At 36.4% G+C, this 13,620-nt stretch overlaps 1 protein-coding gene across 2 annotated transcripts; it reads left to right on the forward strand.

The window, feature by feature from the left end:
* Nucleotides 1-538: 538 nt before the first annotated feature.
* On the forward strand, nucleotides 539-3,412 carry LOC133858724 (type IV inositol polyphosphate 5-phosphatase 9). 2 transcript variants are annotated; one of them, XM_062294194.1, is made up of 8 exons: nucleotides 539-830; nucleotides 919-1,095; nucleotides 1,207-1,314; nucleotides 1,439-1,733; nucleotides 1,896-2,080; nucleotides 2,605-2,713; nucleotides 2,803-2,951; nucleotides 3,056-3,412. In XM_062294194.1, the coding sequence occupies exons 2-8, from the start codon at nucleotides 938-940 to the stop codon at nucleotides 3,285-3,287; spliced, it is 1,236 nt and encodes a 411-aa protein (XP_062150178.1). In that variant the 5' UTR covers nucleotides 539-830; nucleotides 919-937; the 3' UTR covers nucleotides 3,288-3,412. The 2 variants fall into 2 exon arrangements, with proteins under 2 accessions (XP_062150178.1, XP_062150177.1); XM_062294193.1 differs by having other exon boundaries at nucleotides 935-1,095.
* The last annotated feature ends 10,208 nt before the right edge of the window (nucleotides 3,413-13,620 follow it).

Genomic DNA, 13,620 nt, shown 5'->3' on the forward strand with positions numbered 1-13,620 from the left:
TGAATTCTAACCAACACTTTTGATCTTGCCCTTTAATACATGCACTTAATTTCTAGCTTCGCATTAACTTTAGTCCCTGCATCATGCATTGCTATGAAGCCATATTTTTTTATAGAGAACATCGTCGGGATGCCACCAATCCATCCATATAAAGGTGAATAGACCTCCCATCCATAGTTCCTTCTATTGCAACATCGTCGGAAAATTTTCAGTGATGGGATCCGTGGATGAAATCCTAGATACCATCCTTAATGTAATCAATCATCAACCTGAGAGCTAGTTGGAAGGAATTGAATAGAATATGCCATTATTTAGGGCAAAGATAATCTTGAAAACATCATTTAAGGAAAGAAAAGCTCATCGATAAAGTATTTCTACCTCAGGAAACCCATGGTTTCCTGTGGTTGAGGCCAAAATCAATTCATCCTATTAACAATTTGTATATTTTGTCATGGAGCACCCCCACTTGCTCCAACTTAAACAAATCTCTAAAATAGAAGATATCCTTCAAATCAGCCCAACAAACAGAAAAGTTGAAGCCTGCAACGACCCATGTTTCCATCACTCTCTCTCTCTCTCTCTCTCTCTCTCTCTCTCTCCAACAAAGTTCTTAATCAAATGTATTTCAAAAACAAATTTTAGCACAGATGTATCATTATCCCCCTCGGCACTTTTCATGAGCTTCCTCCCTCCCGAATTGTAGAGGTGTCCCTCTTCCTGAGCATGATCTCCCGTTTATTTTCATCTGCTCTGGCAACCTAAGCACACATCTATCAAGATAACCACTTTGTCTCCCTCTCTCACTCACTATGCCAGGAGCGCAAGGAGAAGTGAGCACCTCTCTCTCTCTCTCTCTCTCTCTCTCTCTCTCTCTCTCTCTCTCTCGTGCTTTTTTCGCATGATTAATAGCTGAGCTAGATTAAATTCTTTTCAGGTCATGTGGCCTAGATTAGTAGCGAACAAAATCCTCAGGAAGAGATTGGCTGGAAGCAACAACTTTGTCACAGATTTTCCGAGCAATACAGAAAGCATTCCGGAAATTCCGAGCTCAGACCAACCATCACTGAGCGCTAAGACCATCTTCAATCAACACAAGTAAGCAACCGCTTAATCCATGCTATATATGTCCCTCAACCCAATATCTTAAAGATTAACATACTCTATCTAATAATAATATTTACTTTCCGTTTTCTCTCTCCTGTTTAGGGTTTTCGTTAGTACTTGGAACGTTGGCGGCGTTGCACCACATGATCATTTCAGTATCGAGGATTTGCTCGACACATGCAATACTTCCTGTGACATTTATGTTTTTGGGTAATTAATTTTACAACTCCAAATAAAGTAATTACTTAAAACGACGTACCTACACAAAATAGTCTGCCCAATTTTTCATAACGTAACTGTTTCATATACGCATGTGATTATATTCTCTATCCAGGTTTCAAGAAATAGTGCCTCTAAGTGTGTCAAATGTTCTAGGATCTGAGAATAGCAAAATTTCCATGAAATGGAATTCCTTGATTAGAGAAGTTCTGAACAGGAAACTAGGCTTTTCTGGAAATGATGGAAAGTCAACCGAAAGCAGAATTCCGCAAAACTTCCAGTGTATCGTGAGTAAACAAATGGTTGGGATACTAATATCGGTCTGGGTTCGAAGCCATCTTCGTCCATTCATTCGGCATTCAAGTGTCTCATGTGTCGGCTGTGGCATCATGGGCTGCCTCGGAAATAAGGTTACGTAATTCATAATTTATTTACTATTTCCTTAGTAATTATGTGTGTACGTAGACTGCTATATTACTGTTTATGAAATGAGAAATGAGATATGATTTACATTAATACTCTTGAAAACTATCTTATTGCCTGTTTTTTCTTTTGGAAACTTTGGTTTGCAGGGTGCGGTGTCTGTAAGATTTTTGTTACATGAAACAAGCTTCTGCTTTGTGTGCAGTCATCTTGCTTCAGGTGGCAGAGAAGGGGATGAGAAGTATAGAAACTCTAATGTAGCTGAAATATTGTCTCGGACAAGCTTTCCTAAAGGCCTTTCGCTTGATTTGCCTCCAAAGATTCTTGATCATCAGTATGTAACTTACGTTTGTCGAAACCGTCCAACTCAATTTTGTTAATATTTCTTTCGGTACAAATCATGATCACAACAAGACGCCAACTATGCAATAGTTTTAGAGTTTAAACAGCACTCAATATTAATGCTTCCTTCCAACTTTGAATTTGTCCTTTTAACTAAACTTAAGGCCCCCAAAGTCATAAAATTATTCCTTAATTAATTAATTAGTCGTTTTATATGTCGTTTTTGGCTAGCGACTAGCGTAATTTCCTTTTCTACCCGGGTAGTTGTCGAAAGAATCATATTTAATATGGTGCGCTGAGGGAAGTTAAAAGCTAGGGTAGCTAGACCACCTGAAATATTACATGATATCTATTCGGGCAAAACCGCCTAGTATTATAAAAGTCCATTTAAATAAAAAAAAGTTGACCCTGATCGAAGAGTTTAATTATAATATGAATCCATTAAGCTAATTTGCAATAATTTTTTACTTTAGAATATCTTGACGATGTCAGCTAAATATGGTTGGTTCAGTGCAGCCGGGTTATCTTTCTTGGGGACCTGAATTATAGAATTTCCCTGCCAGAACCAACAACACGATTATTAGCAGACAGAGAAGAATGGAATGCGTTACTAGAAAATGATCAGGTATCGAAAATAGAAAAAATTTCCATTTATAACTTCAAATTTTTTCCATCAAAGTTGCAAACTGGAAAATTTTTTCTATGGAACTGAAGCTCAGGATGGAGCTCATGGATGGTCAAGTATTCCAAGGTTGGCATGAAGGAATAATCAAATTTGCTCCCACTTACAAATACTATCCGAATTCTGATATCTATTATGGAGGTGTAGGCAAAAAGGGTGAAAAGAGACGCGCTCCTGCATGGTAACGTTTTGGCCTCTATAACCTTCTCCATAATTTAATAATATTCATTCATATTTAGATGAGAATTAATATGTTAAACATCATTTTCTTTTCTTATCTTTTAGGTGTGATCGGATAATTTGGTATGGAAAGGGTTTAAAGCAGCATTTATACACTAGAGGTGAACCAAAGTTGTCTGATCATAAACCGGTCAAGGCAATATTTACAGCAGATGTTGGGGTTTCACAAACGTTTAAAGGGCTGCAAAGTTTCTTCCTATCCGACAGGTTTGAAGTTGAAGTTTCCTCCAGTACTGATGATTTTCTATGTAAAGGCAGATCAAGTTTCCGGTTCTAAAATTAAACGAAACGTAGCTACGAGATATATAGTAAGATGTTGGATAAAAGAGAGTTTTAGAAGCTTGTGTCATATTTTTTAATTTAAGCTGATAAATGTACAGTGAAGTTGGTTTCTAAATCCAAGTCATCCTTTCTCTTTCAAAGAATATAAAATTAATGTCTGTTTTGGTCCAACCACAAGAGTTCAAATTTAGTAGGCTTGATGCTCCCAGCCAGAGTGTTGCATACCAATTAATCTTCATGCAGGGCATGTGGCGTTAATTAAATCCAACTTCTCATTGATTACAAAAGCTTGAAAACAATTTGCTAGGTGCATCACAACCGTATGATGGAAGAAATAAGACAAGAAGAAAAAGAAGTACACAATATTATCATAAGACAAAAACAGAGTAGTTTGGACAGATGAAGTTTTGGGGCCTTGTTCTAAGGTTAGCTGTAATACCCCGTATTTTAAGATATAGAGTAAAATATCTAAAAATAGGAATAACATACATATGAATATTTGTGGAATAAATATTCATCAAGATAGGTATAAATATTTAAGAGATTAAATATTTATTAGAAATATAAGTGTTAAAATGGATTAGAAATTAGACCAAGTCTAATTCGATCGTTCGATTATAGAATCGATCGAGTGATTGTTTATTGTCTTAAAATCGATCGTGTGATTAAGGAATCAAACCTTTATTAGAAGCCGAAATCGATCGATTGATTATTATAATAGATTGAGCGATTTAGTTATATAGGTACTGAAACGGATGAAAATTTGGCTAAGTATAATAGATCGATCAATTATTTTATAGTGTAAAAAGTAGATCGATTGACCTACTGTTCAAATACTAGATCGATCGACTTAGAAATCGATCAATCGACTTTTTGCAAGAAATAGATTCATGCACCAAATCATCTAGGATTCGATTTTTAATACAAATCTCCCCAAATCTTCGTCCCAGCCGTTGGATATGATCATTTTGGAGTGATCTGAGCCGTCTATTTCACTATATAAGGAACCCAACCCCTCCTTTGATCACACATCTCAACTCTCTCAATTTCTCTCAATGTCTCACCCAATCTCTCTCAAATTTAGTTCTCACTCTCTCTATCTCTGATCATCTCTCTCTTGGTTTGGGTCCAGCACAGAACAAAGAAATGAAGGAAGATCAGAAGGTAATCTCTCTCAAATTCTCTTTCTCTCCCTCTCTATTTCTCTATCTCTCTCTAACGTTTTTAAGATGTGTGAAAAATTGAAATGACTTCTAAAAGTAAAGTGTGTGCATAAGTGTCAACAAAAATTAAGGCACAGCGGAAAGTAAATGACACAAAGATTTTTGTTGATAAAGTGGAAACTCAGTTAAGAGAAAAACCACTCCGAGGAGCCAAACCCAGAAATTCCACTATTCAGAAGGCAAAGCTAGATACAAGATAGTAACACTCACATGTACCGATGCAGTGGTCGTACCTTGATCTCTGACGTGTAACCCAACACGAACGCTTCTCAACCAGGTTCACCTACCTGAAGGGGTCTTCAATGGAACTCCTTACCTTAGAGCCGACCTCTAAGATAGACTTCGATTTATAGCGCAGCACACTTGAAACACGGTTCTAGAGGAAATAACACGTCTCTAAGCTCTAATGGAATTCAGACCGAATTCTTGCAGCTCTAAGCGCCCAAGGACCCCTATTTATAGTATGGGGGTCAGAATGGGCGTCAGGCAAAATAAGCCTGGGAGCCGTCCGGACGGTGGACCATGACCGTCCGGACGGACAACTATGCGACAGGATTTTCTGAAATTTTCGCGGAGAAATCTTTCCTGTATTAGAACATCGTCCGGACGGGATGGCTCGATCGTCCGGATGGACGCATGTCCGCTGCAAGTAATTTCCATAACAGGCTTCGGGCGTCCGGACCAAGGGGCAGGAGCATCCAGACGACTAAACTTCAGCACGCAATTTTCATATCTGATGCGTGTGCGTCTGGACCATAAGGGGAAGACGTCCGGACGGTTGAAGTCGAATCGTCAGTTACCATATACGATGCACCAGCGTCCGGACCACAGCTGTCAGATGTCCATACGGTTCATTTTGAACTGCGGTTCTTGCCTTACGGAGATACGCGTCCGGACGGTTGATTGATCTTCCCTTTCTTGGAACTTGGAAAGAATCAGTGAACCGTTCGAGTACTGATAGGCGTCCGGACGTGCTGCTGAAATGTCTAGACGGAGCAAGCTGGCACAGAAGCTTCTCGATATAGTGAAGTGTCCGGACGGAAGAAGCACGTCGTCCGGACGGATGATGCTGGACTGTCAGGCGTCCGGAAGGGATGACACATCGTCCGGACGGATGGAGCAGTAGACAGATGGGCGTCCGGACCGGATGACACATCGTCCGGACGGCTGACAGGGAACTTTGAAATTCTTCTGATTTCACTCTGAACAGTGGAATCCCTGTTTGCAGCATCCTTACATATAAGTGATTTTGTCCAAACACAGAATGCGGCCAAAATACTAACAATGTGTTTTAGACAGGGTATTTCAAGCGGAGTATTGAAATATAAAAATACGCCGTTATGATGCCCGAGTGAAAATACATTATTTTACAATAGCGCCGTTACGGTGCTCAAATACTTTTAAGTATTTTAGACGTTATTAATACTAATGCCGTTATTCTGTCCGGATTTTATAAGAATAAAATAAGGTTACTATTCTAATCACTTGTTTTGAAACATAAAGCTCATTATTCATATTTAGTAACTTATTGTGTTTATTTGATATAAAAATAAATATATATATATATATATATATATATATATATTTATGATTTTTAATATTAAAGCTTTTATAATGCCATTTTAAATAAAATGGTTATTTTGGTAATTATTTCTAAATGCTGTTATAATGCTCACATGAAATATGTAGCATTATAATCCATTTTATATGCCGTTATGATGTCCAAACAACATTATGTTATTTAGAGATCAAAAAAGATAAAAAGAATATTATGTTATTATGAGAATCGTTTTAATAATAAAAGATATTTACATGCTTCAATAAATGTCGTGATAAAACCCACATAAAATATTAGTAATAAAATGTAATTGGACCAATTTTATATGCCGTGGTAATGTTCAAGCGAAAATAGGAGATAATATTTAAATAGGAAATTATATTAAGGTTTAAAAGTCAGAAATGAAGATAGAATTAAAATGTATTTTTAGTGAATTATACTAATTCACTATTTGCTTGTATTGTATATGTATACATTACAGTGATATATATATGTGAACGTTTTCCTGAAACTATAAGAATTATTGTGAGTATTTCTTACTCACTGAGGATGATACGTGTTATTTAATCTTTAATGACTAGTGATTGATGTTTTATTTAATTATATGCATATGGTTTGGCATTTTATATGTTTAACATGCTTTGGTTGGAATTATGTATATGATATTGTTTGCATGATTATATTATGAGTTATGAATGGGTTAATAAAAAGACTGGAGGTTTAGGTATCAAGGCATCAGTGAATTGAGGAGACCAACGAATGAACTAAGGTTTACGTACCAAGGCGTCAAGCAATGGACTAGACCAACGGGTAAACCGAAAGTTTAGGTACCAAGGTATCAATACACTATTAAGACCGACAGATAAACCAAATGTTGAAGGAATAATGATAATAAGCTAGCGGACACAAGGCCCCATGGTAGATTGGCAAGCACAAGGCTCACAATCGAGGCAAAAGGCCTTAAGAACCAACAAGCTTTACAGTTTAAGGAGCACAATGCTCATAAATAACCTCTTAGCTAAGCACAAGGCTTTAGTAAGAATGAATGCAAGTATATGACTTAAGAAAATAAAGAGTTAAAGTAGATAAATGAATGTGATTAAATGTATGTGGATATAACTGTCATTATTTGATTGCATTGTATATGATTAAATAAATCAGTGTATCACTATGTGGTTAAGGACCGTTGACTCACTCGACCACAACATGAGATTGTGGTGTTAACCACAATCACATGCGAGTTTTTGCAGGAATAAAGGAAGCAACTTAAGGATGAGACTTTTAGCATATAATCATTATTTGGAGAAAACAATAATCATTATTTGTATTATTTTGGAATGTAATTATTATATCAGAAAAAAAAAAAAAAAAAAAATATTATTATTTTTATATTAAGGTTATTTAGTCAGCTTTGACATATCATTGTTAAAGAAAAATTATATTCCGCTGCTAATTTATAACTCTGATGAGTTAGTAATGTCAGGTTGAAATCGAAAAAAAAATTACTTACGCTTTTTGCAAAAGCTGGGCGTTACATTAGCAATACATTTTGGCGTGTCGATATCGGGTTAATCCAACACGACCCATTTAGTTAAATAGGGCAAATCCTTCAATCCTAATACGACCAATTTAAATAAGCGAATAACCCAACATTACCTGTATAAACCGTTTAATAAACAAATCATGTTGAGTTTACCCAACATCACCAGACCTGCGTGCATAACCATTTAATGAACAACTCATGTTAGGTTGACCCAAACATGACCCATTTGACCCGTTTTGACTTGTACATGAATTTAAATGCCAAAAAAAAAGATTTTTAACTTTTATGAACTTATCAATTTTATATTAAAAAAAATGAATTTTAGCCTATTACAATTTTTTTTTTTTAATAGTAAAAAAAAAAATTCTAATTCAATTTTATGCTGGTTATGCATGTCACCCATGGGTTACGTGAGTTGACCTAGGATTGACTCCTTTATTAAACAAGTTAATTCAGGTCTACTTGAATTGATCAAAACCCGATTATACAAAACTTTAACCTACTAATTTCATTTTAGGTTCTTGTCGAGTTCGCAGATCGTATCAAAAATTATTAGCCATACTTGTACCCATGGCAACTGGGAGCACGCATCATCTTTAAAGCATGTAAAGTTAAACATCTATTTCTTTAATTATATAACATAGGGTAGAAGATATAAAGAAATTTACTTTTATGCATTTGAGATATGATCTAATTACTATCCTCAACCCATGTATGCACATTCTTTATTCCCCTCTGTAATAGTAGTATTTGGCTTGGAAATTATATTTCTCTTTGGAAGAACTAAGGATTGAGTTGTTACCCCCAAAACAATCACACAAGCAATAATAACAACAATATAAAAATATTGAACTGATAAACACATAGACATCGCAAGACAAAGTAGAAACCTTTTGAGCACCTCAAAGGTAAAACCACTTCGAAGCAGCCAGACATATGAATAGGTAAAGTAAACTTATAAAAGTGTAAAATACTTAGAACAAGTGTATGATAACAAGCTCCCTGGTTGCCTCTACGCCAACTCCCTGCTAGCCAATCTTCTTCAACTACCTTTCCTTACTGACCCTCCAATAGAAATACTTGGCGGTGAAAAGGTAGTGTACGGTGTGGTTTTTAGAAAACAAGTTTTAAGTGAAAGAAAGCTCAAAGATTTTTAAGAATCGTCACTTACGTCAACAATGGGGAAAGAAGAGAAACCTCTAGAGTTGTTCTAGGCATATCGACAACAATATCTTCCTTAGAGAGCCAAATAGACGTCCATGCTTCTTTTAGGCTTAGGGAAAAATAAGCATGAAGAGCAAACAGTGTGGATTTTTAGTGCAAAATCTTGCGGCATCATGACAATAACTAAGGTTTCATCACTAACTTTCTCACACTTGGCCTGTGGCGTCAAATGCTATATTTACTTAAACCCAAGCTGATGATATTTTGAGACGATATATGCTTGTCATTGATTTCAATACCTTCAATTATGTTAAGTTATGCCTTTAGATTACTTTAAATGAGTTGAGATTTATGTTTTCATGACGTATTTGAAAATGGATAGAGAAGCATACAAAGTTATACGGTGCATATGTGTATGATAGCATGATTATGATGAGTATGAGATGTGATGAGTATGAGCATAGAACAAAATCATTAATGTTAGTATTTTATATTGGCAACATTCTGGATAAACAAAAACACTTTATGCAATGGTTGCGTTTTAACAGGATAGTCGGTTTTCAATTTAGAATCTTCATGTATTCAGACAATGTATCTGATCACAAGCTTCTAAAAAGATGTCCATGAAGAGTCCTTGCAAAATCTAAGACAAAACAGCCGGGTCCTATGCAACCATCCGGAAAGGCCTTTGAAGGCTTCGGGACACTCCTCAGTGTCCAACAGATAACGATGAAGATGTCCGGACATCAGAGCAACACCGTCCGGACACTAGGTCAATCATTATTCAACAAGGAGTTGGATTTCAAAAGCCGACACTGTTTGGAAAGTCTCTGCAAGATGTTCGGACGACGTGGCAACACGTCCGAACGATGTCCAGTATTTCAGAATATGCTAGAGTTTCATTCGAACGCGGAAAGGATTTTAGCGAAGACCGTCCGGACGCTCAGTCAAGTAGTCCTGACGTGAACCTGATAAAGATAGAATTGCACTGTTTCTGAAAGGATATCACAGAAAACCGTCCGGATGAGGCTAACTTCCATCCGAACGCTCTCCAGCCAGAGCCCGAATCTCAGCAGTTTTAGGTTTCCTGTAAGCCTAAATAGAGGGCCCTAGGCTTGTGTTTTATACAGAATTCGGTATTGAATTCTCTTAGCTTTGAGAGGGTGTTTAGGGAGAATCGAAGATCCGCTAACTCTCAAGCCGTTGCCCGTGTGTGCTCGTTGTTCGTGTGAAGTCTATCTTAGGGGTCGGCCCTAAGGTAAAGGAATCCATCAAAAACCCCTTTAGGTAGAAGATCTAGTTGGGAAGCGTTCACGATGGGCTTCGTGTCAGAGTTAAAGTTATGACTACAGCATAAGGGTATGTGAGTACGAGTGTCTTGTAACTAGCTTTGTTTTTTAATAGTAGATTTCCAGGGTTTGGCTGCCCCGGAGTGGTTTTTCTCTTCACAGAGTTTCCACTTCGTAACAAATATCTTGTCTTATTTAAATTTCGCATTTAAGATATTTGTTTACACACAAACACACACACTTAGTTAAATTAGAAGTCATTAATTATTTTCAATTGGTATCATAGCAGGTTACACTTGTGATTTAGATTTATTTCTTGAGTGTGATCCATGACTTCTTCTAACATAAATCTTCCTGAGTTCTCTGAAGATGATTTTTACGATTTCTCTAAAGATACCCTTTTGATAGGTAAACTTTTTAAGAAATCCGATAGAGAACTCAAGAAGATTAAGCAAGAAAAAGAGTCTTTGTTTTTACAATTATCTGAATCACATGTTTTAATTGACTCTTTGAAATCTGAGAATACCATGCTTTTTGATACTGTTGATGCACTAGAGAATAAATTAAAAGAATCAGGGGATCTCTTGGAAAAATTCTCTAGTAATAATTTGAAAAGAATGCTTTGTATTCATACAGATATTTCTAACAAGCCTGATTTAATTGTTAATGATTTAAGTACTTCTATTTCACATGCTTCTGATTCTGAATTAGATTTTATTGATATTAAGCCTGTGATAGAAGATACAACTTGTTTAGATAATTCTTGCTTAACTAATCATGTGATGCCTAACTCCAAGGAATCATAAATACAAGATAAGTTTATTCCTAAGTGTCATAATTGTGGGAAGATTGGTCATATTAGGCCAAATTGTTGTTTGTTGAAATCCCACAGGCCTTGGATTAAGCAGGATGCTATGAGGAAAAGTGAAGTTGAAGATTCTTCCTCATCAAAATATGTCCCTCCGCATAGGAGACATATAAAAGGTAAGGGCGATATTTTTTGTAAGAATACTAACCATATTTCTGCAGAGAAAGTCAAGCAGCATTCCAACAAAAGAAGCCTGCCCACCTGTCATCACTGCGGCATCACCGGTCACATCCGACCCAAATGTCCACAACTCCAAGCTCAGAAGTCAAAGGTTCAGAAGGAGCTACCAACAATAGCTACATCAGGCACTCTACCTCCGGCTACATTCCAGGCTCCACGGCATTAGCAGTGACAGCTGAAGTTGGTTCCTGCCAATCAGAGTGGCAAATCAAAGCGCTACAAGAGAAAGCCGTAGAAGCCTATTAGCAACCATGGCTATGAAGGGTTGCTGAGCCTAATGCAATGTATGCTAAGAAGAATGGACAACATGAACAAGACCTGCAAACCACCGCCAATGGTCAAGCAGGTATGGGTCAGGAATGATGAGACCATTCACCCCTTGAGGGGGAGTGGACTCACCTAGTAGAGGTGAAGTCTTACCATGCCTAAGATTTTGGTTCCTAAATCCTAGTGCATGTCAGGTATGTTTTGAATTGCATAGTTTATCATGTCATATCCTATTCGTGCCTTGCATTCTATTTAAGGAACCATTTATTCTATCCCCATATTTTCTCTTGTTATCTTGAAAAACTTCTACGGATATTTTTTTGGGGATAACAGTTAAAGCACGTCCGGCAGCTGCTTCTCTGTCTTGGAATTTTTAAACTTTTCTCCATGAGGACAGGTTTGATTTTACCTTACTTGCTGAGACTAGATGTTATTTCCTTTTCCATAAGCATGTCCTTGTTGTTTTTCTATTTTTTTGTTTTCAACAAACAAAAAAAAAAAAAATTGGGGGAGAAGATGCAGAATTTTTATTTTTCTTTTAGAGTTGCTTTTCAAATATTGTATGTGTTTTTACCTGATATCTCAGTTCATTGTGCATTAATTGATATGCTTATATATGATTAAGAATTTATGTCTGATATCTGCTAAGTTTTCCTGTGCATCTTAATACTAGATAGTTGCTTTTCTCATGTGATGAAAAATTGTGCACTATCCAAAGCTCTCCTAAGGTACATTTCTTCTCTCTGACTTTTAGCTTTTGGAAATTCTAATGAGAGAGTTTTTTTTTTTTTTTTTTTTGCTAAGATGGTCAAATTGACCAACTCGCTAGTTGAACCTAGAACCCATAAATTCTGGCATTCTTTCTAGGTTACAGCACCAAGTGATAAAAAGCATTCAAAACTGAATAAATATGGATAAATAAAGAGATCCACTACTTTTGTGCTATAAATCTATTCTTAAACTTGTCCCTATAGAAACAGTCATTGACCAAATCATTGAGGAAATAGACGGTCACTAAAGGACGAAGTAAAAGAAAAGTGTTGCAGCTTAGGGAGAGTGTATCAGATAAGGGTGGCTAGGCCATAGTAAAATAAGGTTTGACTTTTGACTAATTTAACATTGATTTTCTCTCTTATTTAGAAAATCTGGTTGCTTAAAGTCATATCAGTAAACTTCATACCTTTTTGAGAAAGCTTTCACACACACATGCATTGCATGAGTTAAGTTTACTATCGAAAAATTTCTATCTGCAGGGAAATTTTTGTGCTTATTGACTCTTAACTCTCAATTATATCTTGGTATATTTTTGAAATGCTATTTGACTGTTTTATCAGTTATTTATACATGCGTGTTCTGAAGCTAACGTTAGGAAATTTTTGTTCTGCATATTTCCCTCTATTTTTCAGCTTCTAGTGTGAAGTGTCAAGACGGACATGTTCTTGTGTTCGGACGCTCTTGGCTCTGTCAATCTCTTGTCTGACAGTATGCCGTCCAGATGAGTATGTACCACGTCTGAATGCGAGCTTTTTGCTTTCTCTGCCAAACACACACACTACTTTTTGCCTGTTCTATCATGTTGTGTTGTGTGTGTTTTCTCTCGAACTAATCCCGAGATTTTGGCATTCTCTGCACATCTTTTCTCATTCCCAGGTATTTCCTTTGACTTTCCTTATTCTCTTAAGCTTTGGTTCTTTTTAGAATATTGGAATCTTTAATTGATTATAATTTGAGAGATTGTGCATGAATATCTTTTTTTGTCTTTATGCTAGATGGATATTACTAATCTGTGTTTTTTGGATTGCTGTATCTACTTTTGTATTTCTTTATGCATCCAATTGATAGCCATCATAATACCACATTCTTTTTGAAACTAACAGGATCTAATATTTCCTTGTGGTGTTATTTTTGGATAAATTTCTGTTTAAATATTTTCAGGAATATGTTGTCCGGCGGCTTCCAACATAGTGTCAGACAAAGGGCTCTTTGGAAAACAGACCAGTGTTGAAATCATATGTTCCAGAGATCTCAAATTTTAGATGAGTTCATTCCCCCTGCTCATACAGAGTCTTCCGTAACCTTTTCCTCTAAGATCTGCACCAACTAGAGATTCAATGGTGAATCTTCTTTATCATCTTGCAGACCACTTGTCTAGAGGATTTCTTTCTGCGGATGATCAGTTTCAAGCTAGAAGACTAAAGTGACTGAAAATTTTCAGTCTATGGTTTCCCGGCTTCAG

This window comes from Alnus glutinosa, chromosome 1 (genome assembly GCF_958979055.1).
Source record: "Alnus glutinosa chromosome 1, dhAlnGlut1.1, whole genome shotgun sequence".
Taxonomy (NCBI): domain Eukaryota; kingdom Viridiplantae; phylum Streptophyta; class Magnoliopsida; order Fagales; family Betulaceae; genus Alnus; species Alnus glutinosa.

What these genes read in the sequence shown, in the direction of transcription:
- LOC133858724 (XM_062294193.1), top strand. Translation starts at nt 810, where the DNA reads ATGCCAGGAGCGCAAGGAGAA. An exon ending in TGCCAGGAGCGCAAGGAGAA is followed by an intron (nt 831 to 934) that starts GTGAGCACCTCT and finishes AATTCTTTTCAG; the next exon opens with GTCATGTGGCCTAGATTAGT. An exon ending in CCAAAGATTCTTGATCATCA is followed by an intron (nt 2,081 to 2,604) that starts GTATGTAACTTA and finishes GGTTCAGTGCAG; the next exon opens with CCGGGTTATCTTTCTTGGGG.